At 39.7% G+C, this 25,172-nt stretch overlaps 1 protein-coding gene, 1 long non-coding RNA gene and 1 pseudogene across 3 annotated transcripts; 2 read left to right on the forward strand and 1 right to left on the reverse strand.

The window, feature by feature from the left end:
• The first annotated feature begins 310 nt into the window (after window positions 1–310).
• On the forward strand, window positions 311–3,062 carry LOC126608595 (probable RNA helicase SDE3; annotated as a pseudogene).
• Window positions 3,063–3,372: 310 nt separating this feature from the next.
• LOC126608596 (transcription factor TCP7-like) lies at window positions 3,373–4,794 on the reverse strand. The gene has a single exon (XM_050276548.1). The coding sequence runs from the start codon at window positions 4,659–4,661 to the stop codon at window positions 3,828–3,830; it is 834 nt and encodes a 277-aa protein (XP_050132505.1). The 5' UTR covers window positions 4,662–4,794; the 3' UTR covers window positions 3,373–3,827.
• A 19,270-nt stretch (window positions 4,795–24,064) lies between these two features.
• On the forward strand, window positions 24,065–24,934 carry LOC126606875 (uncharacterized). Of its 2 annotated transcripts, XR_007617403.1 has the most exons (4): window positions 24,065–24,184; window positions 24,268–24,365; window positions 24,449–24,546; window positions 24,722–24,934. It is a non-coding gene; the product is annotated as an uncharacterized LOC126606875 (long non-coding RNA). The 2 variants fall into 2 exon arrangements; XR_007617404.1 differs by lacking the exon at window positions 24,268–24,365.
• Window positions 24,935–25,172: the final 238 nt, after the last annotated feature.

Below are 25,172 nucleotides of genomic sequence, written 5' to 3' on the forward strand. Positions count from 1 at the left end.
AAACCTTATTTAGTTGACAAAGAGTTCGTTACCATTTAGGACTATAATGAAATCCTAATTGATTTGGAATATCCCTTTAATCAGTTAATAGGCCGGATTAAAGGGATGAGCGTCTATATATTAGGAGGTCCCTGCACTCACAGCATCATCCTATTCTAGTGCAAAACCCTATTTTTGTGCACAAGGACTCTCAGCTGCTAGAGTGTAGAAGTTCCTCCTTGAAACCCTAGCAGTCATGGCTTCTTCTTCTTCCTCCACTTCGGAAGATAAGTTTATTTCTCTTTTAATTGTTTGATTGGTTTATTGTAATTATTTTGGTTTTATCTGTGATCCTAGTAACTTGTTGATTTTCAGATTACATCTTACAAATGCTTATCATTCTCTCAATCAATTTCCTGCGAAAACCGCTTCCAACAAGCGTGATTACTATTATGAAACTTCCCACAGAAACACTTTGCAACCCTTTATATCTTTTACACCAGCTGCATCACCCCTTAAACCGCCATCAACCCACTATAATCATGTCCTATCTCCCTTTAGTTCATCTTCATCGTCCCCTAACCCCAAGCCTCCGTCGTCTTTGTCCAAACCACCACAAGTTTCTTCAATCAATACATCTTCATTATCCCCTAAATCACGACAACCTTTTTCCTTCGATTCGTGTTCAACATCCCTTAGAACCCCAACATATTCAACTAAGCTGCCCCAATCCACTTTTGTTAATTCATCTGAATCACCCCTAAAACCCCCAACATCTTCATTCAAACCGTCGCAATCTTTCTCTAGTTCTTCAGCTAGCCCTCCTATACTTTCTTCTTCGTCATCTACGTTTCATACTAAAACATCTAATAATGTCTCGTCCTCTAAGCCACCTCAGGCTTCATCTGGACCAAATTCACCATCCCCAAAGCCTCCAACATCTTCTCCCAAACCGTCTTCAGCTTCCTCTACACCAACAGCTTCTTCCAAACCATCTTCCTCTTCCTCATTTACTTCATCGTCCCCTAACCCTCCAACGTCTTCGTTTAAACCTCAGAAATCTTCTTCTCTCAATCCATCACTAAGTTTTCTCCTAAACTATCTACATCCTCCTCTAACCCACCTCGGGCATCTGATTTGAAACCATGTCCATCTTCCTCTACTGGACCTCCCGCATCTTCCACTAAGCTCCGTCCAATGTTTAAGCCAATTTTATCCCACGCCTCTTCAGATGTATTAGATCAGATGGGGAAGAGAAGTTATGTATGGCTTGAGAAGGATTCATTACCTATCTTCGCAATTCCTGACAATATAAAAGATTTGATCAAAAATGACATTGCGCCGAAAGTTCTAAACCAGCCTCTGTCTCCCGCGACTTATAAGGATTATTTCGCTGCTCTCTTATATGCTGAAGAGTTCTTCTATGAGGTACGCTTGAATATTTGCCCTTTCGTAATGCCTTTTTCCTCTTACTTGCTTACAAAAACCATGACCAATATCTAACCTTTTACTTGAGAAAATTTTGAAAGATACGAGGGATTCTATCTGCTTATGAAGTCTCGTTAAGTTGTGTTCTTAGTACTCTATTGCTGCCATTGGTTGGTGGTATGAATTACAGATTGAATCATGCTTTCGTTTGAAACAGAAATGGACTCATTTCGATTTGGAGAATGTCACTGTAGAGTTGCAGAGAGCAGCAGTTTATAAAAAACCAGACACGGAACAGAAACCAGACAGGGAAGAGAACCTTTGTAGCATTTGATATGGCTTCTTTTCCTGAGAATCCCCCATTCCTTGGCGAGGGACTTGGTCCATGTACGACCATCGGGGACAAATGCCGAGCCAATTCAGGTAAACTACGAGCATCGATCCATAAACATTCATGGGATTCTAAATGTGTGTCTCATTTCCTTTAATTATCCATTGACATGATCTTACCTGTTATACAGGGCTTTATATATCGCGTCGTCAAGAGCAGTGTTGTTTTAGTAGAATTTGAGGATGACTTTTATGTTCATCATTATTCGACCCGAAAATATGATGTCAGCTTCTCATTCAATAGAGTCTGTTTGCAAAGAGCTCATCAAGCTGTACAAAATGCATCGGATGCTTTGTTTAGGAACTTCATCTTTCCTGAGTCTGTTTCGCGTACGAACATTCCCACTGCACCAGCGCTGCTGTGCCCTGGTCATAAACTTGATGCCAATCAATTATCTGCAGTTCGTCACATTTTAAGCATTCGTGGCTCACCACCTTACCTATTGGTTGGCCAGCTGTGTGTTAAAAAGAGCGGCTCACCACCTTACCTATTGCCTGGCCAGTTCTGGGATGAAAAGACCAATTTTAGGCTATCGAGAACTGGAGTGGTGGTTAGTGAAGCAATGCACCAGTTATGTCAAACTTCACACGGAAATAGGATCCTTGTATGTGCTCCTAGCAACCTCTGTTGTGATGGGCTTATGAGAAGCTTGTTGAAATGGATTCCTGAGTCGGACATGTTTCGAGTGAATGCTGCATTCCGCGAGAAGGAGGAGGTACCTGAAGACATCCTCCCGTCATGCCTTTACAAAGAGACTTACACTTCTCCTGTCCTCCGACGGAGGAACTTTGTGAATTCAGAGTGATCTTCTCCACTTTCATGAGTAGCTTTCGGCTGCATGATAAAGGCCTAACTGCAGGACATTTTAGTCATATTTTTTCTGGTGGATGCTTCGTCTGCTATTGAGCCGGAAACATTGGTGGCCTTGACTAGTTTCGCTGAAAAAAATACCACTGTTATAGTTACTGGTGAAGCAGAAAACCGTTGGCGTTGGGTTCAAGCTGACATGGCTAGGAAAAAGGGACTGAAGATTTCACTGTTTGAAAGACTTTCCAAGTCAGTGCCATATTGTGTAGAAGCCTCAGTTCAATGTTCATCACACAATTGGAGCATTATCACGAGTAAGTAAGACTCACTGAACACCTACAGGCAACTTTCTGAGTTTGTTTGTCGGTCGCCATCGAATATGTACTCGTATGTTATAGTATTCAAATGTGTGTGTGTGTGTGTGTTATCGTACTTACGCTCATCTAGATGTTGTGCGGATGGTTGCGCAGCACCATAAAATTTTTGTTACGAGATATGTGGTTTGACTGTTTTGGGGTAAGAAAGTGCAGTAGTAGAAGCTTCATCTTTCAGAAAAGAAAAGGTGCAATTTATAATCCCAAAACTTAATGCCCGGTGAATGGTGGGAATGTGCCTTCAAAAGCAGCAGAACTGTGAGTGGCTGTGAAAGCAGACAAGTCTAGTGAATAGCAAAGCAGTTGTAGGCCTCAATCCCATCGAAATGGAGTTCATCATATCAAATTATCAATGCAAAGTGGGATTCGATGAGTCGGAGAAAGAAGCAAGACTGGATTAAATATTTTCATCATAAAAATTGAAATTCTGGAAAGCCCTTTCCAGTTACAACTTACAACAGCAAAACCTCCTGCTAAAACCCTAATTCTTCTGCTCGTCTTCTTCATTCTCTCTCCTCCCTCCTCCTCCAACAAACCCCCCCCCCCCCCAAAAACCCCAAATCCCAAATCCTACAAACAATTTGAACCCCTAAGAGAAACCCTAATTTGAATTGCACTGATACATTTGCACAAACCCTTATTCTTCTTCTTGTTCCAGCCATCCAAAGCCGGTTAAATTCTAAGCTTAAAAATCCCACTACAAAGAAATTTCTTAAAATTGAACAACTCCAACAACAACCCAAAAATAGCTAAAACAGAGACATACACATATTTATATATACCAACAAAACACCCCACCACCACCAGCCACCGCCAACGGACGGAACTCCAACCCATTGCCATTTTTTTCAGCGCCGGTCGTCTTCTCTCTGACCCGAATTGCCGTGCCCACCCGACAATGAAGCCAACAAGTTGAGATGTCCTGGAAGGTAATTTCCTACTCTGGCCGCCGACGCCTCGCCCATCGTCTGCTGCTGCAAGAACAGCGAATGCTGCTGCTGTTGCTGCTGCTGGTGGGACACCGCTGACTGGTCCATCAGCTCCGGGGGCGGCGTCGCGGCGAAGCTCCATACCTGCCCGAAGTGCGGGGCCCAGAACCCGCCGGGTCCCCCTGCGGTGGGGCCCAGCATGGAGGCCATGGAGTGCCCGACCACCGACACGGCTCCGTCGTTGTTGGCGTGGTGGTCGGAGGGGTTCTTGGTGGCGGAGGCGTCGTGGTTGTGGTTGTTGTCGTGGTCGTCGAGGGGACCACGGACGCGCTTGCCGAGGATGAAGGGGGTGGGGCCTAGGAGTTGGGGCTTGTGGTCGGAGGAGGGGGCGGAGGAGGAGGTGTTGCCGCCGCGGAGGGAGACGGATACAGTAGAGAAGGAGGCGGGAGTGGTTCCGGTGCCGGTGGCGGCGATGATGGAGGGCTCGGCCTGGCGGAGGAGCCACTCGATGGTCTGGCCGTCGGACTTGTGGCCGAGCTCCCGTGTGAGCTGGAAGACACGCGCGGCGCAGATGATTGGCATGCGGATGCGGCGGCCTCGTCCATCGACCTTGCTGTGTCGGTCCTTAGAAGGGGGCTTCTTGAGGGCTAAGACGCCGTTACTTGACGGCCTTTGCGAGGTCTGCTCGACCATAGCTCCTCCGCCGCCACCGCCGTTAGTGAGCTCGTTATTAGGGTCCTCGGAATTTGACATGGGAAGGAATTGTAGGAGCGGTTAAACTTGTAGAGAAAGAGAGAGAGGGTTGAGTGGTGGTGGTTTGGGGGAGAGGAGGGAGGTGGGCTGGGCTGAGGGAAACACAGCTCACTCTAATGATTGAGCTTCCAGACAGGGGCTGGTGGAGACAGAGGAAGCCACATGGGGTGGTGGCCCCCACTTATATACAAACACTCTTCCCCTTCACAACTCTTCCCTCTCTGTGTGAAACACGCGCAACCCCCAATCCCAAAATTAATAAAATAAAAATTCAAATAACTAAATTTTAAAAAACAAGTGAAAATTTCATTATTACCACCTTCATGTTGTATGCGAGTTTTCGCGCCTTTGTCCACCTTTGCTCAAACTTTCCTTCAAACAATGGTCATGTGGCAAGTATAAACCACATTTTCAAGCTATATGCAATGCCGAGAAGGCCCTTGAAAAATGACTCTTGTACTTGTCTCGTAACCTTTCATAATGAAAAATGAAAAGAAAAAAACCACTTAAGACTATTGCCTAATGATATTCCTCTTCACCTATAAGTAAAATGTCAAGTTTGATTCTCATGTGGTATTGCCATTTTTTTTCTATTCCTTTAGATTTTTTATAGTTGGATTAATCTTGGAGTTGATTTCCCTAAACTTCGGAAATGAGACCATCGAGTTGTGCCACGTGGCACAACAGTCAAAATTTAAACTTTTTTTACGTTGAAAATACAACTGTCCAGAGTATTAGACCATTGGAAATCCAACAGTTAAGGCTCGATGAAGGAGTCATTGAGCTCAATGGTTCGCATGTAGGAGGCATTCTATCTGCTCAGTAACTTCACTCATTGCCAACATCTCTAAAAAAGACGTCAAATACGCCAACTAGAACTAAAAAACATCAACATTTTCTCCCAAAGAAATCCCACAATGGATGTGGTAACTGAGTTATTTGATTTCTTACTTTCTAGTAGTCTTTTGTATAGCAAACAAGAGTCAATTTTGTTATTTAATGTGTGTGGCTCCATAATTCACCAATAAGATACAACCTTTAAACGATTTAATATTTTTTTTCTTAGAAACTTTGGCTATAGGGCCCAATATATACTATAATAAAATAATAATTCAACATTCCTTGGAGGGAAAAATATTTTGACATAAATTTCAAATACCATACAAGCCTTCAAATAAAATTTTTGAGAATTCATATTAGACATCTCTATTGGAGATGCTCTTAGTACTCTAATTTTGTGATATTTTTTATTATGATATATAGGAAGGGAGATAATCTTCATACCTTACTCTTTTTATTTTTGGTCATCGGATTAAATAAGTCAAACGTAAAAACAATCAAGATTAAACATGGGGTGTGTGAAAGGGTAAAAAGGTATGTGTTTATCAAATATCTATAGGAATCATGCACATTGAGTCAATGTTATATAACACGCTTGCTACAATGGAATTGGATCCTCTCCTGAGCAGAAGATCAAGATCCTCTTGACCCCCTAACACGAGCCGTTGGATTTTGATCCAACTACTACAATTATTATAACTTTTAGAGAGGTCCCTGTTTGTAACCGTTGGATCAAAATCCAATAGTCCATGTTATTGGGTCAGGAGAATCCTGATCTCCTACTCAAGAGAGGATCCAATTCCTGCTACAATTGTGTGAGTTTGATAGAAATGAGTTTAATATATTCATTGTGGAACCCTTCTACTTTCTACTATACTATTGCTTGTTTTAATTATTTTCTCTTTTAAAAAGTTGGTTAAGAATTAGAATCACTCTCATAGAACTCAATTTTTTTGTAAGAATTTGGTTCCTGTAAAATTGAAATCAAACTCAATTTTTCGATCTACTATGAAGGGCCTAGTGAATAATTTTATGTTCGATTATGTAAATGATGATGTTTGAAACTCTTATTAATTTGTGAGTTGATATGTGATAGCCCGTCCCGGAAAATATTGATTTCTATAATTTTATTAAGTGATTTTACGAAATTTCCTTTCGAGACACGTGTGTTGACTGAGATTATTTACGGTATCGTGTCACCTAAACATTTCTTTCTTGGCTTATCCTCGTAGTACTCGTCACTACGGACGCGTGGGCGCAAGTGGTTCATGATTTGGAGCTATATCGAAGAAGTTATTAAAGTTTGAAATTTGATCAATTTTATTAATTTCTGAAAATATGGATTCTTCCTTTATAAAATCTGGTGTGCTATTTGGATGGCCCAGATTTAAAGAAGAAGAAATGGATGGTGCGGATGGAAAGGAAAGAAAGAAAAAGAAGAGGAAGAAGAAGAGGTTGGGCAAGCTGCCCAACCAGATGGAGAGATGCAGGAGCTTCGGGAGGAAAGGAGAGAAAGACTGACCAATCGGAATAGGGAAGGGAGGAAAGGAGAGAGGGTGAGAAGCGGAGGAAAAGAGGGGAAACGGGTTGAGAGAACCCGCAACCCGTGTTCAACCCGGTCGGCACCTGTGTGTAATTTCGACGATTTTCACTCATTTGTCCGTCGAATTGTTGCAAGAAATTACTTGGGAACTCCTCCAAGACCTTCCCTCTATCAGTTCCATCTCAAATTTGGAGAGAATTGGTCTTGAAAATGGAGGAACCCGCGAGGAAGGGTGCGGCGACCTTGGCTTCGAATCACCCAATCCCGAAGCAATTTCTTTCAATTGCCACCATGCATGGCATCCTCTTGAGGCCTAGAACAAAGCCCAAGCAATGGTTGGGACGGCGAAGTTGATTTGAGGACGGATTGAGTTCACCCAAAACCTAGGGTTTCCGACGGGTTTTGTTGAAATTGGAGGCCTTGCCGACCGAATTGGCCTTGGCCACGGGTATGAAAGTTGCTCTACTCATTAAGATCTTCATTTCTGTAAATTTTGGTAATTTTTGGAAATAGTTGGATTTTCCGGCGAGCCGAAGCGGCCGACCGCCACCCACGGCGGCGCGTGCGGCGGCACGTGGCCAGTGGACCGCCAATGTTATTTTTAAGTTATATTTGATGTCTTGAGTTCAGTTGTGATAGTGGTTTAACGTTAGTTGATCATTTGGACTTAATTTCGATACGATTCATGGTTAGGCTAAAAGGTGAATTGACGATCTAACCGTCGGATCGTCACCAAACTTTGATACGTAGTAGTATGTAATATTTGAAGAATTCAGGAACTTACGGATTGGAAATCCTACGTATGGATCTTCTCGAATTGGATTTGTAAGTTCATAAAAATAAAAGGTTAACCGCCACTCGGTTTTGGAAATTGGCGGAGATCCAACCGTCGGATCGTAACGAAATTTTAGTATGTTGTTCTAGAAGCTTAATGTGTATCTTGGGAAGTGACGGATTGGAAATCTGAGTTGTGGATCTTTCAGATTGAGTTATGTGGGGTTATGACTCTACCGTCGAACTTAGTCGACGGTTGACCTTTGATCAACGGGTCTCACATTATTCTTGAATGCCCTTGTGGATGTGTGTTATGTGAATTTCATATTCTATGGATAAGAGTTCTGAGACGTGGTTTGATAACTGTTTTAGGAGCCGAGCGTTCGGGACGCCTTGGTTCTGATGTTAGGGAGTCGTAGCGCGGACCCCAGGTGAGTGGGCATTTGTTTTCTATATATATCTATATACTATTGATTTTCCCAGAAATCAAGTTTAAATGAAATGCGTTATGAAAGGAGTTTTGAAATGTCATGCATAGAAATTATATGAATTATATGATTTGGTATATGATGCATATATGTGAATTGGTGCCGTGGACGCACAGATGAGTATCAGATGAGTTTATATGGTTTATATGAATGAATGATGATGTGATTGCGTTGTGAGCTCATAAACTGCACCTTTGGTATTAGTGCTTATAGTATTCACCACACCGCACGCTCGCCTTGGATCCAAGTAGGTGGATGTCGTACAGACCACTAGAGGTGGTTCCGACATGCCAGTCGTACAGACCATTAGAGGGGTTCCGACTGGTAGGTGACTTTAGATTATGTGCACAGATGATTGATGAGAGAAGCACTAGAGCGTATTATTTCACCATCTTAGTCGTACAGACTACTATAGGTAGTTCCGACTTATGTGCAGTGTAGTGCCGTACAGGTCACAGTTGGTGACTCCGGCAGGGCCGTACAGGTCACAGTTGGTGACTCCGGCTGGATGAGATATTGAGCTATAGAATCAGCCGTACAGGACCACTATAGGGTCTCCGGTTGATTTATTATTTCACCTGATTTATATTGATGCATTCATATTATATTTTGGCATATGGCATGGCATGGCATATTCTTTCTGAAAAGCATTGAAGGATTGTGATTTGAGCTTTTGATGATATATATATATATATATATATATGTTTATATACGATTATATATTATTTTATGGGAAAGTATACAGGTTTTTCAGAGAGGGGTTATAAATGTTGAATAAATGAGATGTTTTGAAAAGCTTTATTTTCGCCCACTCACGTTTTCTGTTTTGCGCCCCTCCAGGTTCTAGTAGCAAAGTTCCTTATCGACGAGGATTTGTGGCATGTCCCTGTTAAGGTGGCTACTTTTGTGAGTACGGTTTCTACCTACATTGTTGTACTTAACTATGCTCTGACATCACGTGTGATTTGGGTTCATACCCACGCACAGTGCACTCTGTTATCAGGCACCCTTAGGTTTAAAATTATTCGCATTTTTTCCTTATCATCACTTTATGACTTCGTCACCTTCCAGGTGGCGGCCAACACAGCTCGATTCAGGGTCCTAATGGACATTCTGGATCGGGGTGTGTCATGATACATGGTTTTTATGAGTCAAAGCTGGACTTGAACATCATGAGTTTGGTATATAAAAAAAAAAACATAGACAAAAATGAAAATTTGTGTAAATTATTGGATTGACTATAATACAATCATGTATTTAATATGATCATCATCTTACAGTCAGATATAATTTATGTAAATATATATAATTAGAAGACCAAATATGACCGTTGAAATAGTAACTATATTAATTAGGAGTAAGTACCTAAAACCTCTCAACCTTTAGTATTATTTCAAATTAGTCTCAACATTTTTAAACATTCCAAACAAGTACCCAATCTATTGAAATGTCACATCCATTAAGCCCGAATTAAATTTTGTTGAAGTAACTAGGGCTTACTTTGTCTTTAATATCAATAAAAGGTCATAGAAGCATGACTTCCACCAAGTAAGGGTAACCACCACCCCTTCAGGCCATCATCTCCAAACACAACGCACAACCAAAAACTCCACCCTACAATTGACGCCGCCAACACCGAGAACAAGTTCATGAAGGTTGCTAAAATAGTATTGACTACAATGATGCGGCCACCACCATCTTTATGGCCCACAAAGAAGAATTGGAAGCTTTACTAGTCGAAAATATGCAAATGAGGAAATCACATGAGCATAAACAAACTCCTTGAAACCATATCCAAATTTTTAACCTCTTCTTGTTAGAAATTTTCCGATCTTCATTTTTGTTTTCGATTTTATTTGTACATTTTTTTTAAAATTTTCTTTTTTTCATCTTCATGTTTTTATGAAGTTATTTTTTATTATCATTGTAGTATCTAAGTAATCAAATAAATGTGATCCATTGTTGCCACATGTACATTTTATGAAAAAAATTAACTGGGACCTAGTAGATGTGATATTTTCAATAGGTTGGTATTTGTTTAGAATGTTTAAAACGGATGAGACCAATTTGGAATGATGACACACCCCGACCTAAATCAAGTCATGTTGGCCGTCACGTGAGGGTGACGTAGCCATGTGCGCCGTGCGGAAGTAAAGGTGATGAGATAATGTGGGTAAATAAAAATCAAACTAACTAACTTACACTAGACTAGTATATAAGTACGAGTGGAAGTGTTAGAGTGTAGATACACATAATCAGAGCGTAGGTACCAAAGTGCAGTCCAGCAGGTTAAAAACTAATTATACAGGATATGAAGGAAAACCCTACATTGATGGATGTCTGTCAGAACCATCGTAGAGTCCTCGTGAGCCACCAACACGAACTTCTAACTAGAACCTGGAGGGGCACAAAACTGAAAACGTGAGTGGGCAAAAACAAAGGTTTATAAAATCATTTCTCTTTCCAAACATAATAACCCTTCATCGTAAAACCCGTATAATTTCCCAGAAAATAATAATACATATGTAGATAGAAATCATGCTTGAGAGTAGTGAAAACCAAGTATATGCCATGTCAAGTATTCCAGTAATGAAATAAGTAAGTCAGGTGAAATAAATCAATATAAAGTGATATGTCAACCAGAGTCATCTAACGTGACCTGTACAGCTGAACCTACAACTCATCCACCAAATCCTACACACGAGTCAGAACTACCTAATGTGGTTTGTACGACAGGCTGGATGTAAATAGATACACTCAAGTGCTACGATCACGTGAAGGTTGTGCAAAGTATCGCAAGTCACCTACAAGTCGGAACCACCTAATGTGGTCTGTACGACAGGCTGGCACCTGCCTTGGATCCAAGGTGAGCGTGTGGTGCGGGAGGTGAATGATCATATGAAGGCTAGGCATTGGCCTCAGGCGGAGCACTAATACTAGGGTGCAGGATAATAAGCACTAAATGCCTCTAAATAATACCATACACGCTACAATCACTACCATTAATATATACTCACCTGAAGCTTACCTGGGCGTCCACAGCGTTATGCAATAATATGCATAGCTATAGTAATGCACATACTAAAATGTAATGCAATTGACATGGCATTTAAGATCGTAAATCCATTTAAAACAATTTCTGGGAAAATGTAAAACATATATATATAGAAAACCAAAAGCCCATTTACTAGTATGTAGCAGGATCGTAGCCCACAAGTCTCGCCTGGCTACGCTCGTCCTCGCCTATATGTGAAACCACTGATTTAACAATAATTTAAGCACATAATCAAAACCGTATAATAACTTCTCATACGTTGCTCAATTGAGATTTTTGAATACACCATCGTGGCCTACTCAATACCACGAGCATCCCCATATTTTTAGAATAATTTTTCGATGACCCATGCGCAGGCATGTGCCTGGCATGTTGGACATAAACTTTAACGTCGTTAGAGAATATTCCGTTAAATATACCTGATGCAGTTAGTATATTCCGTTAAAGTTGACAGAATATTCTCCCTTCTTCTCCGGTGGGTCATCGGATTTCGTCGCCGGCCGCCGCTGCGGCATCGGTTTCTGGAAAAAATTTAAAACTTCAATATCTCACTCATTTTTCAACCAAATTCCACGAATTTTATATCAATTTGAAGCCCTAAACGAGAAGAACATGTTTCTTAAAGGTCCTAAAACAGACATAAAACAGTCAGAAAGTAGCTCGACACAACCGGCCAAACTTGAAACTTGACAAATCCAAATGTTCCGACGTTCTAACCACTCCAAAATTAGCCTAGGATCCTAATAGAATTTCTTAGGGCCCTTTTTGAGCCTTAAAATCCCGTGAAATGTCCACGATCACGTCGGAGTAACAGGGTGTCTCGCCAGAGCTCACGAGTTCTAGGGTTCTCAAGGTCCTTATGTCAAACAAATGGTATAAATGGGATCATGAGCTTACGAGGAACACGATGGAAGTCCTTAAAGGTTCGATCTGTGGTGTTTAGGTGATGTTTATGAGTTGGAGATCACGGTTATACGAACATGAAGGAAATTTCAAGAAGAGAGAGGAAAGATGAAGGTTGCACTTGTGCATGGGTGTTTTGTCTCGGGTTGGCCAGCAATAAACAAAATCATAAGCCCTAATTGGGCTATGGAAATTAGGCTATGGAAATTAGGGCATAACAATTGGGTCCAATTGAATATAAAACCAATCCAATTTTGATTGGGTTATGAATTGCAGGAATTAAGGTGATTTGGCATATGATAACAACCCAAATTATCTCTATCTATTTGTAACATTTTCGTTACAAATCCGATTCGACCCTAATTCACGTCAATGCTCTCGTGACGTCGAGCACAATTTAACTACGTTGGTGAAAAATAATTTAAAATTATCTACGTACATCCACATCACAAGGCCAACGAGGGAAAAATAGTCATTTCCATGCATTCGAGGATAAATATATAATTATTCGGGACGAGTTGTCACAAATGATACCAAAAGATTGAGGGGTTTTACGTACTTAATCCTATTAATTACACCCTTGTATTTTATTAATACAATTTGGCCAAAGTAAAATTTTATTTGGGAAAACAAGACTAAAGAAAATGACACAAGACATTTTTTTTTTAAGTACATCGATATTTTTACTTTAAGATGAGGGAGAGTTCAGCTATGCCACATAATGGGTAACCTAATTTGGTGTTGAATTCATCATCCACGAGATTCAAATTTAAGACCTCTCACTTCCAAGTAAAGAAAAATATCATCAGATTGTAGTATTGAGTGGTAAGGCAGGTAGATATTTAACAAAATTATGGCATTTTCCATTAAAAGAGAATCCTTGCATCAAAACTCAAGTGATATATCATCCTATATATGTGTGTGTAGCTTAATGACACTTTAGGGAGAAGGCGACAAGTATGTTGGCCGATAAGATACAAACGTTGCATCGCCTCCTTCAATAAATCAAAGGAAATATGGCCCACCCATATATATATATATATATATATATATATATATATATATATATATATTCAAACCTCCCCTTTTCCTTTTCTTTTCCTTTTTAATTTCTTTCTAACCTCTACATTTTTTTATTTTTTATTTTCGACCGGATGCTAATTCCTAAATTTAATTTGTAAGAAATTATCTGTCTCCTTAAAAAAAAACCTCACATTAGGGGTGGGCACGGTTTGGTTCGGTGCGGTTTTGAGTGAAACCGAAACCGAAACCAAATTTTTTTGCGGTTTGGTTCGGTGCGGTTTTGAAGCCAAAACCGAAATAAAACCAAACCGTTTAGTTCGGTTTGATGCGGTTTCAAACGGTTTCGGTTTGATTTTTAAGAAAAAATGTACAATTTTCAATTTAACATATTAATAAGCATTTCCTAATAGCAATAGGAAAAAGAGATTTGTTATGTAAACAATTAGCATGTTGCATGTAGTTGTGATGTTAAAATATGTTTGTGCAACAAAAGGGTGTCCCTTACAATGTTTATCATAAAACAAGTTGAATAAATTTGAATTCATTAAACATGAGCGAAACTTTGATACTAGAATATGTGATATCATACTTCAAATGAGTGGACTTTATTAGATCATTGTTCGACTCTTAATAACAAGTTAGTCCACCCTTGTACATATATGTGTGTGATGGTATAAAATAACAAAGGTCCTTCAAGTTAATGAACGAAAGAAAGTGATGAATGATGATATTCTAGTGTGGTGGAGTACTAAACTAAGTGTATGAATTCTAACAAACAACAAATTAAGACATGAAATATAATATGGACATTTAATTAAATGTTTATTAATATTTGCGGTGCGGTTCGGTTTCGGTGCGGTTTTCAAAAGCCAAAACCGAAACCAAACCGTTTTCTATGTTGCGGTTTGGTTTCAAAACCGAAACCGTTTCAAAACCGCAAAACCAAACCGTTTGGTGCGGTTCGATTTGGTTTGTGTTTCGGTTTCGGTTTTCGGTTCTAAGTGTCCACCCTTAGCTCACATTCCACACACAACAAACTGAAAAAATCTAGATCCCAAACCACAAAGGTCTCAAATCGAAATTTTCAAAAGTTTCAGTATGTCATACCGAATCAATCCCAAACCATTTGGCACAGGATTTGGGATTGCCTATTCAATGGTTCGGGAATCCTGAATCGAATCAAAACTATATATTATTATATATTATATTTTAATTATAGTTAGAATTAATTGCAACCGTTGGATTGTTTCAAACCGTTACGGGCCGTCCATTCTTTGTTAGGGGTCTCCAGCCCTAAGTCACTCTCTCATTTCATTTTGAAGCTCAGCCACCCACCCATCTCTCTATCTCAAATTCGAACTGAACCTCAGCTCAACTCCAGGCCACCACTACCCCACCACCACGCCATACCGTCTTGACTCTCCAGCCTCCCTCCACCACACACAACCACCCCTCTTGCTCTCGCCATTCTCTCTCTTAGACACTCAGAATCCGACAGTCTGAGATTGTCTCTCGAATCCTCGATCCAGCGCAAACATTCTGCGCCCAAATTAGGTACAATTTTGGAATTAATTCGGATTTCGAATTAATTTCTAGGGTTAGAGATTGTGAAATTCATTGATATTTAGAGGTGGTGAAATTCATTCATATTGAAAGGCTGTGAAATTTACTGATATGGGCAACTGATTTGAGTATGCAATATATAGTATTAGTTCGAAAATCGATGCACCAAGGTTTAAAATTTTGTTTCTTTCAATCTAGTTGTTTGCCGTGGATCCTTGTTTTAGACTTGCGATGGAATGACTGCCCTTATTGGTTCGATGAGAGTACGCTTCATGTTGGTTCTATGAATGTGTGAAGCTAATATCTGTTATGTGAATGTTCGTTGCGACCCGTCCCGAAATATTAAAAACATTTTGGGAATTCGAGAATACCGAAATTTTGGTTCGCAGTTAGTCTTTAGATTCTCATCCCGAAAATGATTGATTCGAGATTCGGGATCCCATACCGAATCAGCGCTACAAACAACAATGGATGTGGAGAAATTCAAGACTTTGAGTACAAAGATAAGTATTATTAACTAATTGAGATACAATTCACGCTCTAATGTTGAATTAGAACAACAATTGCCTTCAAAATATTTGTGAAGGAATTTCTCTTCAAAATATTTCATGGTCGATTTACGGAGCTTTGTACATGTTCGAAACTGTTCATTTTATAAATGTAAAATTCATCTCCTTAAAAATAAATAAAAATAGGATTACCCATTAACGGTTGATCAGTGGTTGATATTATCCCTCCAAGACTGGAACTTCTTGTTTCAGAGGATGAATCCATCAAACTATGAAATCGTATATGATATAAATACAGATGATCGTAATCGGTAAAAGCATTACAATATGTATATTTATTTGCTGCAATTGATTGATTAAACAACTTTAATTTTGATCATTTTTCTTTTTGCCTATATGATGTTCAAAGAGTGATTTATATTATAAACAACTTTTGATCATACAAAATTATGTGAATCGACCATGAACGATTTAAAAAATAAATTCCTTTCTAATTTGTAGAGCCAAGCATTGTTGGCTGAATTATATACAAAACCCAATTTTATAATATTCAAACCCTAAAACTGTCAGAACTTGGTCCCAAGATTCAGTTTCCTTGAAGAAACCAGATTATAGTTGAATGGCCAAATCGGAGACAGCTGCTTGTTTCAATGTTATGCCACATAACATTGTTCCATTAGTCAACCAACTTTCTTGTGATTGGGTTCAAATCTAAATTCTCGGCTGGATTTGGCTTATAAAATTAACAATCATTAGTAATGGGACTTCCTACCCTACTAACCAACATATAGCAGCAAACCAACAAATACTATTTCTTAAGCTCTCTTAACACATGTTATTAGGACAATGATTTCCCTTGCAAACTCAGAGGTCTATGTTTGGAGACATCTCAGCTTGATTGCATTGCTCATAGCCCCTTTCTTGACAGCTTAAACTCATCCTCGCACACTCTCTCACGTGTAGCAACACTCAAGTCAAATTACATGGACACTATATATTTGATGACATAGAGCATATGTGGTGATTGTGCTTCAAAATGTAAGTCAGCCTGCTCTTATACGACTCAACTGATCTCTTAACTTTTCAATGTGAGAAGCGTCCATTCACATCCTCACAATAGTCTTTGCATTAGACCTTCATAAATAGAACAAGAGAGCATAAAATTTCTTTAACTCTATAGCGATGGATTCAATTACGCTTCTATAATTGACTTTAGTTGTCTTATAAATTAGGGTAAAATATAAAAAACTACCTCAACTATTGGTGTCACGACACTTTCATACCTCATCTTTTAAAATGGACAATGTCATACCTCATCTTACGAATTTGTGCCAATGTTATACCTTCCGTTAGGGTTGGCGTGAATTTCTCAGTTAAATACTGACGTGACTTGATCTGAGGCCCATTTTCTATTAAAAAATTAATAAAATATTATTAAAAACTAAAAAAAAAATTTAATATTTTTTAAATATTAAAATAATAAAGAAAAGTTAAAAAAAAAAAAACACTCAGTCAATTTGTCCCTTCCCCCTTCTCTCTCTTCTCCCCATCATCATCTTCTTCCCCCTTCCTGCAACTGCAACCCAGAAAAAAGAAGAGAAAAAAAAAAAAACCAATTTGTCTTCCCCCTCCTCACCCCCCCCCTTTCTCCCCGCACCCACTCGCCGCACCCAACCTCCCCACCTTCGCACCCAACCTCGCACCCATTACCTGCAACCCAAAAAAAAAAAAAAACCCAAATCCCGTTGAGGTGGAATCGGGAAACCTTCCCCAGGCCGATTTCGAAGGTTGAGAACCTGGGCGCGGAGAAAATGGGGGGAATGGGTGTGGAGGGAAAAGGGTGGGTGCGGCGGGGACGGACGAACTGGGTTTTTTTTTGTTTTTTTTTCTTCTCTCTTGTTCTTGTTCTTCTTCCTCCTTCTTTCTAGGTTTGTTAGAGAGGGGGGAGAATTGGGTTGGGTTGGGTTTTTTTTTATTTTTTTTTTCCTTCCTCCTCCTCTTCTTCTTTCTGGGTTGCAGGAAGATTGGGGGGGGGGGGGGGAGAGAGAAGGGGGAAGGACGAACTGACCTTAGGTTTTTTTTTTAACTTTTATTTATTATTTTAATATTTAAAAAATATTAAATATTTTTTTTTAGTTTTTAATAATATTTTATTAATTTTTTAATAGAAAATGGGTCCTGGATCAAGCCACGTTAACAGTTAACTGAGAAACTCACGCCAACCCTAACGGAAGGTATAACATTGGCACAAATTCGTAAGATGAGGTATGACATTGTCAATTTTAAAAGATAAAGTATGAAAGTATCGTGACACCAATAGTTAAGGTAGTTTTTTGTATTTTACTCTATAAATTATCAAGTGTTTAAAAAGTGCACAATTTAAAAATTGCGCAATTGATTGATAAATACTTGACATGTGGCGTGTTTGGCTACATGAGATGGGAGTATCTCGTGTAGATGCCAATGCCAGTTTACAGGTTTCTTTTGGTAAAATATATTTACTTTTGTTTTCCTTGTGATTTACGTTTTTTAAAAATAAAAAAGGTCTTGATTTACGTTTTTTAAAAATAAAAAAATAAAAAAAGTCTTAAGCGTGGAAAACGTGTTACGCGGGTAGACCTGACCCGCACTGTCGAAAGAGGGCGCGTGAAGTAGAGAGCTGTCTTGGCTTTAATGTGGTCAGTGAGTGAGTGAGTGAGAGAGAGTGAGAGTGTGGAGTGGGGTACAAAAATGACACGTCAGACTGACATAATGCAGTGTGTTTTTATTTATGTAATTTGCCACTTTTGTAGGTCTGAATTTTCGACTTTAAAATTTAGCATTTACCCATTGCGAATTAGATTCCTTCGAGACTGTAGTGTCTGAAATTTAAAAATCAACATACTTTAATCGTACCAATTAAATTTGACGGTTTCTATTAACTTATTTTAATAATTTATTATTTACAAACAAACAATTCTAATTCTTTTACATATCAATTAGCGGTTCAAATGTGTTGATTTTTGAGCTCAACACATTAAAATATGAAGAATCCAACTCCTACCCCCTTCCCCCCTCTTCTATTCCGACAGTGGATGATGTGGGCCAATTCATATTCTTAGCAGTTGGATTCTAAACCCTAAAGATCAAACGGTGGATGATTGATGTCTCTTTTGAATTATTGTGAGCTGGAAGTCTCCGGATTCAAACCCTAGGTTGCAAAAAGTCAACGTCATTAATTTTGGATTAGAAAATACTTGTTGCCCGCTTTATGAAGATTAATTAAGAGGACAATGACGTTTGCTGGTGTGATTAGTTTGGGATCAATTATTTTGAAGAACTAGGTTGGTTTTTCCTTCTCTTTTTTTATTTATTTATTATATTTAAATTGGACATTCTAGTTCTTAAGTACGCTACGCCACCGGATTTTCAATTTCAATTAGGATAGGTTTAGGTATAGGTGAGGGAAATCCAATTTCAAGGAATTTAGGTCAAAGTTAAAAAGAATGAGTGATATTATTCTTATTTTAATGTCTTATCTTCTTATTTACTTTTTAATGAATTTTTTTAATTATAACTTTCTCTATTTGTAAAAGAGTAAACTGTCGATTTGCCTCCTAAACTATCACCCAACTTTCGATTTGCCCCATGAACTTTTTAATTGGAAAATTAAGGACTTAAACTAATTTGTTTGGCCGATTTGCCCCCTGCTGTTAATTTTTCATTCATTCCATCCAAATTTCTGTTAAATGGAAGCATATGCACAACATGTGTGGGTAGTTCGGTCACTTCATTCTTTAAAATAATTGAAAACCTTAGATTTCTAAAATATAAACCTATGCAAATATGTGTGATTCTATAGCTTTTCTGTCTGAAGGTCTAGTGAAATGACGCTTTTGTCCACAAATGAGAGTTACGTGGTTTGCACATGATAAGAGTTAACGTTAATTTGGATGAAATTTATGAAAAACTAACGGTAGGGGGGAAATCGGCCAAAAAAATTAGTTTAAGTCCTTAATTTTCCAATTAAAAAGTTCAGGGGGCAAATCGAAAGTTGGGTGATAGTTCAGGGGGCAAATCGACAATTTACTCTTTGTAAAATGATTAATAAGGACCTTATTTACCTTCTTTCGTTATTTTTTTTTTAAAAGAAAAGTTTTGGCGTGATAACTCTCATGCTCTGTTTAGATGATTTGTCTTTTTTAGGGCTGATTTGATATTGATGCGTTTTAAAATAAAACTGCTTCTGCTGTGCTGTGAGAATAATTATATTTTTGCTGCTTCATGTTTTCAATTTTTTTTCACCCAAAACTATGAAAATAGGTTGTTTTTAAGTGTTTACCAAACACATTTTTGAGCTCAACTTTTTTGATACCCATTTTTTATAAAAACATATCAGTACCAAACCAATACTTAAACTCTAACTCATCGTCTCATCTCCTTTCATTCTGAGAAAGCAAAAAGAATAAATAACTCTCGTGTTATGTTGAGACGATTTTTCTTAATATGAAACTGTTGATGCACAAAATCAGCGAAGACTTTGGTACAACAGAAAGTGTCAGGTTTTGTGACCTTCGCTTGGTTGCTTGGTTGCTTCAGTCACTAGTGAGGATAAGTACGTAAATGAAGAGAGACAGAGAAGCAAACACAGGATGTACGTGGTTCACCCAGATTGGCTACGTCCACGGAGTAGAGGAGTTCTTATTAGTAGTGAAGGGCTTACACAAGTACAAAGGATCAAGCTCTCAATTTAGTGAGTTCTTGTGAATGATTTAACACAAAATGGCATTAGGCAATATTGTGGGGGAATGACCCCTATTTATAGAAAAACTTGTAGCTTTGTCACATTGACATGTGTCATGTTATGATTGGTTCTTGATGTCGACACGTGCTGCGCTCTGATTGGCTTCTAATCTTGACACGTGTCGAGTAGTGATTGGCCTCCTGGTCGGAGGGGAACTCTTCTGGGTCCTTGACAGTATAGCGTTGGCCGGTGCTCAGTAGTTTCGGGATTGGCAAAGTATGGTACAAACAGTGCTCCCCTAAGTTCCCGAGTGAGGGAAACTCCTCGGTTGGGGACTTGCAAGATCCAATCCCTTGAGTAATCACGAAACTTCTAAGTACCGAAGTGTGGTCTGATCTTCATCTGCCCTTCTCTGGAAGTACTTTTCCTCCATCCGGGAATGGTGTATTTAGCTGATGTTGACGCACAAGGTAATGTATCAATTTCACTTGAAGCTTAGTTGTAGTTTCGGGCTTAGTCAAGTGTGATACAAACCCTATAGTAGGAGTCCCCCAAGTCGCCGAGCTAGGAGATCTGCCGAAAGAGGTGACAGACAAGGTAAGCAGTCAAACTTCCAAGTAAGCAACCCAGGATCAGAGGTTTGACTTCGGCTTCCGGTTGATTGTTCTCATTCTCCTTGTCTCTCATTCAACTGCCAGGATAAGGAGAAGCAAATGGATAAGAGATGATATGAGATACTTTTGCTTTTGAAGAAGTAACTTTCCACAGGCTTATTCTTGAACTGTGCTGGAGGGTTTTCTGGTGCCCTTCAGAGTATAAGGCCGACTCAAAAATTTGAGGGTCAAAACAAGTCCATCAAATCTAGAGTACGTTCGACCTTGATGATATGGGATACTTTTGCTGTTGACGGAATAATGAATGTGGTATGGAAAGGTGTCGTGCTGTAGTGATCTGTTTCAGCTCACCGTTGAACCTTCTGCTTCAATCTTTTGCATGGCAGAAGTGGTGTGCAACCTTTGCATTTAAATGGTCCTTCAGAACATTCCTTCATAGTGACTCATCCACGCTTGGCAGCTTCAGTGTAAAGAGCCAATATCTGATCAACTGTCATGAGGTATTTGCCGGTGGAATTCGTGACCTTGACAGCAGTTGAGGATGAGTACTCGAGAGCAATGCTAAGTAAGCAACCAGGCAAAGGCTCCAGGCAGTCAGTTCCAAATTGGAGGTTTGATTTCAGGTTCCGACTGACTGCTCTCTTTCTCCTTGTCCTGCAGGTGTGGACAAGGACAAAGACAAAGACAGGGAGAAAGCATGATATGGGATACTCTTGCTTTCGACCCTGATGATATGAGATACTCTTGTTCTTGGTGTGGCTTATTTGCTGAGGTATTATCGGGGGGAAATAAAGCTGAGTATTTCGAGAGGTTATGTTGAGGGTGCCTTTTCGAATGCGAGAAAGGGTTGAGCATTTTTGCAGGTTTGCCTGTCCGTTGAGGAGGGAGGTCAATGTATATAGGGATTTCCCAATAACAAGTAGTAATGCTATTCCTTTACCCTTCTTGGTCACAGCAATGTAGTGGGAGCTGCCAGCTTCACGTGTTTTAATTTTGTCAGAGCACTTTGAAAAAGTGGTATGTGGTATCTGGAAAGCTGATGTTACGTGTGAAGATTACAGACAAGCTTTATCTAAGGAAATCTGGCTCTCGAAGTTCTGAGAGTTGTGCCCCTTCGGTTTTCGAACAAGCAATCCCGTCGAGGATCTGACTCTCGAGATTCGGAAAGCGGTGCTACTCCGGTTTTTTAGAAAGTAATTATGTTGGGAGTCTTTTCTCGAATGTGAGTAAAGGTTGGACGTTCTTGCCAACCTGTCTTGCCGCAAAACCCGGAGGTCGACACACATAGGGACTTTCCAGTTGTCAAGCAGTGGTGCTGTTCCTTTACCCTTATGGGTAATAGTAGGGTAGCTGGAACTTCGAAATTCTCGTGCCTAAACTTTGTCAGAGATCTTTGACAAAGTTATATGTGGTACCCGAGGAGTTGATGGTGCATATGGAGAGCGGTGATTGAACAGTAAGATTCACGTGCTTTCTACTTCACCAGAAATCTTCGACAGATTGCCCGTAATTTCCGCAAAGCTGAGTGTGCATGTGACAGGTGCTGACGAGGCTGAAAAAGCAGGTGCTTCTTCGATTTCTGAGATCGGCCCTCGTGGTCTCTGAGCAGCCCAGCTTTTGAGAAAGCAAACGCCTCTTCGATTTCTGAGATCGGCCCTCGTGGTCTCTGAGCAGCCCAGCTTTTGAGAAAGCAAACGCCTCTTCGATTTCTGAAGCTCCGTCGAGTGCAGATTTTTATAGAGGCTGGCATTAAGTTCCACAGCACACTTGAATCTCTACCAGTAGAAGCTCATTTCTTGCACTTCTAAGATCTTGATTTGTCTGACCTCTTCCTTCTTCAACACATTTGAAAATGTCTGGACCCTCCGACCGTCGTTTTGACTTGAACCTTGGAGAAGAGACAGCCACGCCTTCTCCAGACAACATATGGCGCCCATCCTTCATATCCCCTACTGGTCCTCTTACCGTTGGCGATTCTGTGATGAAGAATGATATGACCGCTGCAGTGGTGGCCAGGAACCTTCTCACTCCCAAAGATAATAGACTACTTTCCAAACGGTCTGATGAGTTGGCTGTTAAGGACTCTCTGGCTCTTAGTGTTCAGTGTGCAGGTTCTGTGTCTAATATGGCCCAACGCCTATTTGCTAGAACCCGCCAAGTTGAATCATTGGCTGCTGAAGTGATGAGTCTCAAACAGGAGATTAGAGGGCTCAAGCATGAGAATAAGCAGTTGCACCGGCTCGCCCATGACTATGCTACAAACATGAAGAGGAAGCTTGACCAGATGAAGGAATCTGATGGTAAGGTTTTACTTGATCATCAACGGTTTGTGGGTTTGTTCCAAAGGCATTTATTGCCTTCGTCCTCTGGGGCTGTACCTGGTAATGAAGCTTCAAATGATGAACCTCCAATGCCTCCTCCTTCTGGGGTTTTGTCAAGTACTGAGGCTCCGGATAACCACCCTCCGGTGCTTTCTCTTTCTGGGGCTCTACCGACTGCTGAGACTTCCCCTAAGCAACCTTTGTGAAGGCTCCCTTTTGTTTGTTTATTTTGACTCATGTATATGTACATATTTGTGGCTTATCGAAAATATTAATAAATAAGCTTTGCTTCATTTCAACATATTGTGTTAAATACACCAAAGCCTTCTTCATAAAGTTCTTTGAATTTTTGCTTTTGTTGAAACCTGTATTGTTGAAGCTTTGTGAGTGAAGCATGTAGTTTGAGGTAGTGTTCCCTTAATTTCCCGAGTGAGGAAAACTTCTCGGTTGGAGACTTGAAAAATCCAAGTCACTGAGTAGTCACGAACTTTTGAGTACCAAGGCGTAGTAGCATATGGTGGGAGTCCCCCAAGTCTCTAGTCGAGGGAGTTGACGAATGAGGTGTCTTGCTAATAGTCCATGTCGTAAGTACCAAAACTTCATTCTTTTGTTTTCTAAGTGGTAGCCCCGGACTTTTTCTTCATAGATTTTGTTTATGAAGGTTGCTAGGCCCGAATAAGTGGAATTGCAGAAGGTGTAACCGTTGGTGCATTAACATCATAATGGAAGCATCACAATGATGGAAGCATCACAATGATGAAAGCATCATAATGATGAAAACACCATAATGATGAAACATCATAATGATGTTTCTTCGGTGTAATTGTTTTTCATTTCCCCTAACAACCGGAATTGTTTTTCAACATAACACCATCATCTGTAGGTCGAATCACAAAGTTGTCTTCATGAAAGTTGTTCGTTAATTCCTTAACTACAACATATCCAAATTGGAGAGCCATCGGAGCAGTACAACTCCAGAAATCCAGGTATGATGAGTGACTGTTTATCATTTGTCTGTCAACCCGTCAGATTTGTTGTGAACTTTGAAACTCTATTTTCTCTTGCTCAGATCAGCATGCTTTCTTCATTGAAGTTGTTCCTCAGCTTGTGAACTACAACATATCCAAATTTGAGATCCCTCGGAGCTGTATAACTCAAGAAACTCAGGTATGATGAATGACTGGTTATTATTTTTCTGTCAACCCGTCAGATTTGTTGTGAGCTTCGAAACTCCATTTTCTCTTGTTCAGATCGGTATGCTTTCTTCATTGAAGTTGTTCCTCAGCTTGTGAACTACAACATATCCAAATTTGAGATCCCTCGGAGCTGTATAACTCAAGAAACTCAGGTATGATGAATGACTGGTTATTATTTTTCTGTCAACCCGTCAGATTTGTTGTGAGCTTCGAAACTCCATTTTCTCTTGTTCAGATCGGTATGCTTTCTTCATTGAAGTTGTTCCTCAGCTTGTGAACTACAACATATCCAAATTTGAGATCCCTCAGAGCTGTATAACTCAAGAAATTCAGGTATGATGAATGACTGGTTATTATTTGTCTGTCAACCCGTCAGATTTGTTGTGAGTTTCGAAACTCCATTTTATCTTGTTCAGATCGGTATGCTTTCTTCATTGAAGTTGTTCCTCATCGACTCTTTCATAACATATCAAAAATTCAGGATGAACTAACGGTTAAATATTTCCAGATCTTCGAAACATCACAACAGCTTCGAAATCTGCAAGAAGCCGACTATCATGTTTGGAGCTTCAACACTTTAATTTCCGTCGCTCAAACAGAAATGGTTCCTTCTTGAAAGTTGTTCATATGCTCAAGAACTATAGGGTGTCCAAAATTCAGCTCCATTGGAGAAGAGCAGAGGTTGCAGAAATTTGATAGATGAAAAGAGGCGGAAGAGGGAGAGAGAAAAAAAAGTCTCTTGGGTTGGATTTCTATTTTGGGGCAGATTCCAATTTTTGTAGCACCTTCATTATTGATGAATTGCTTGTACTTTTGTCCATTATGAAATTTGGGACTTTGGCTTGTTGTTGGATCTATTATAATATGTTTGGGAACATATATAAGTGAATAAATAAGAAGGAAAATTTTGGGCCCTTGTGGGTGTAAAACAAAAAATGTTTATGTTTACCCAAGTGTTT

Source organism: Malus sylvestris, chromosome 16, assembly GCF_916048215.2.
Source record: "Malus sylvestris chromosome 16, drMalSylv7.2, whole genome shotgun sequence".
Taxonomy (NCBI): Eukaryota; Viridiplantae; Streptophyta; class Magnoliopsida; order Rosales; family Rosaceae; genus Malus; species Malus sylvestris.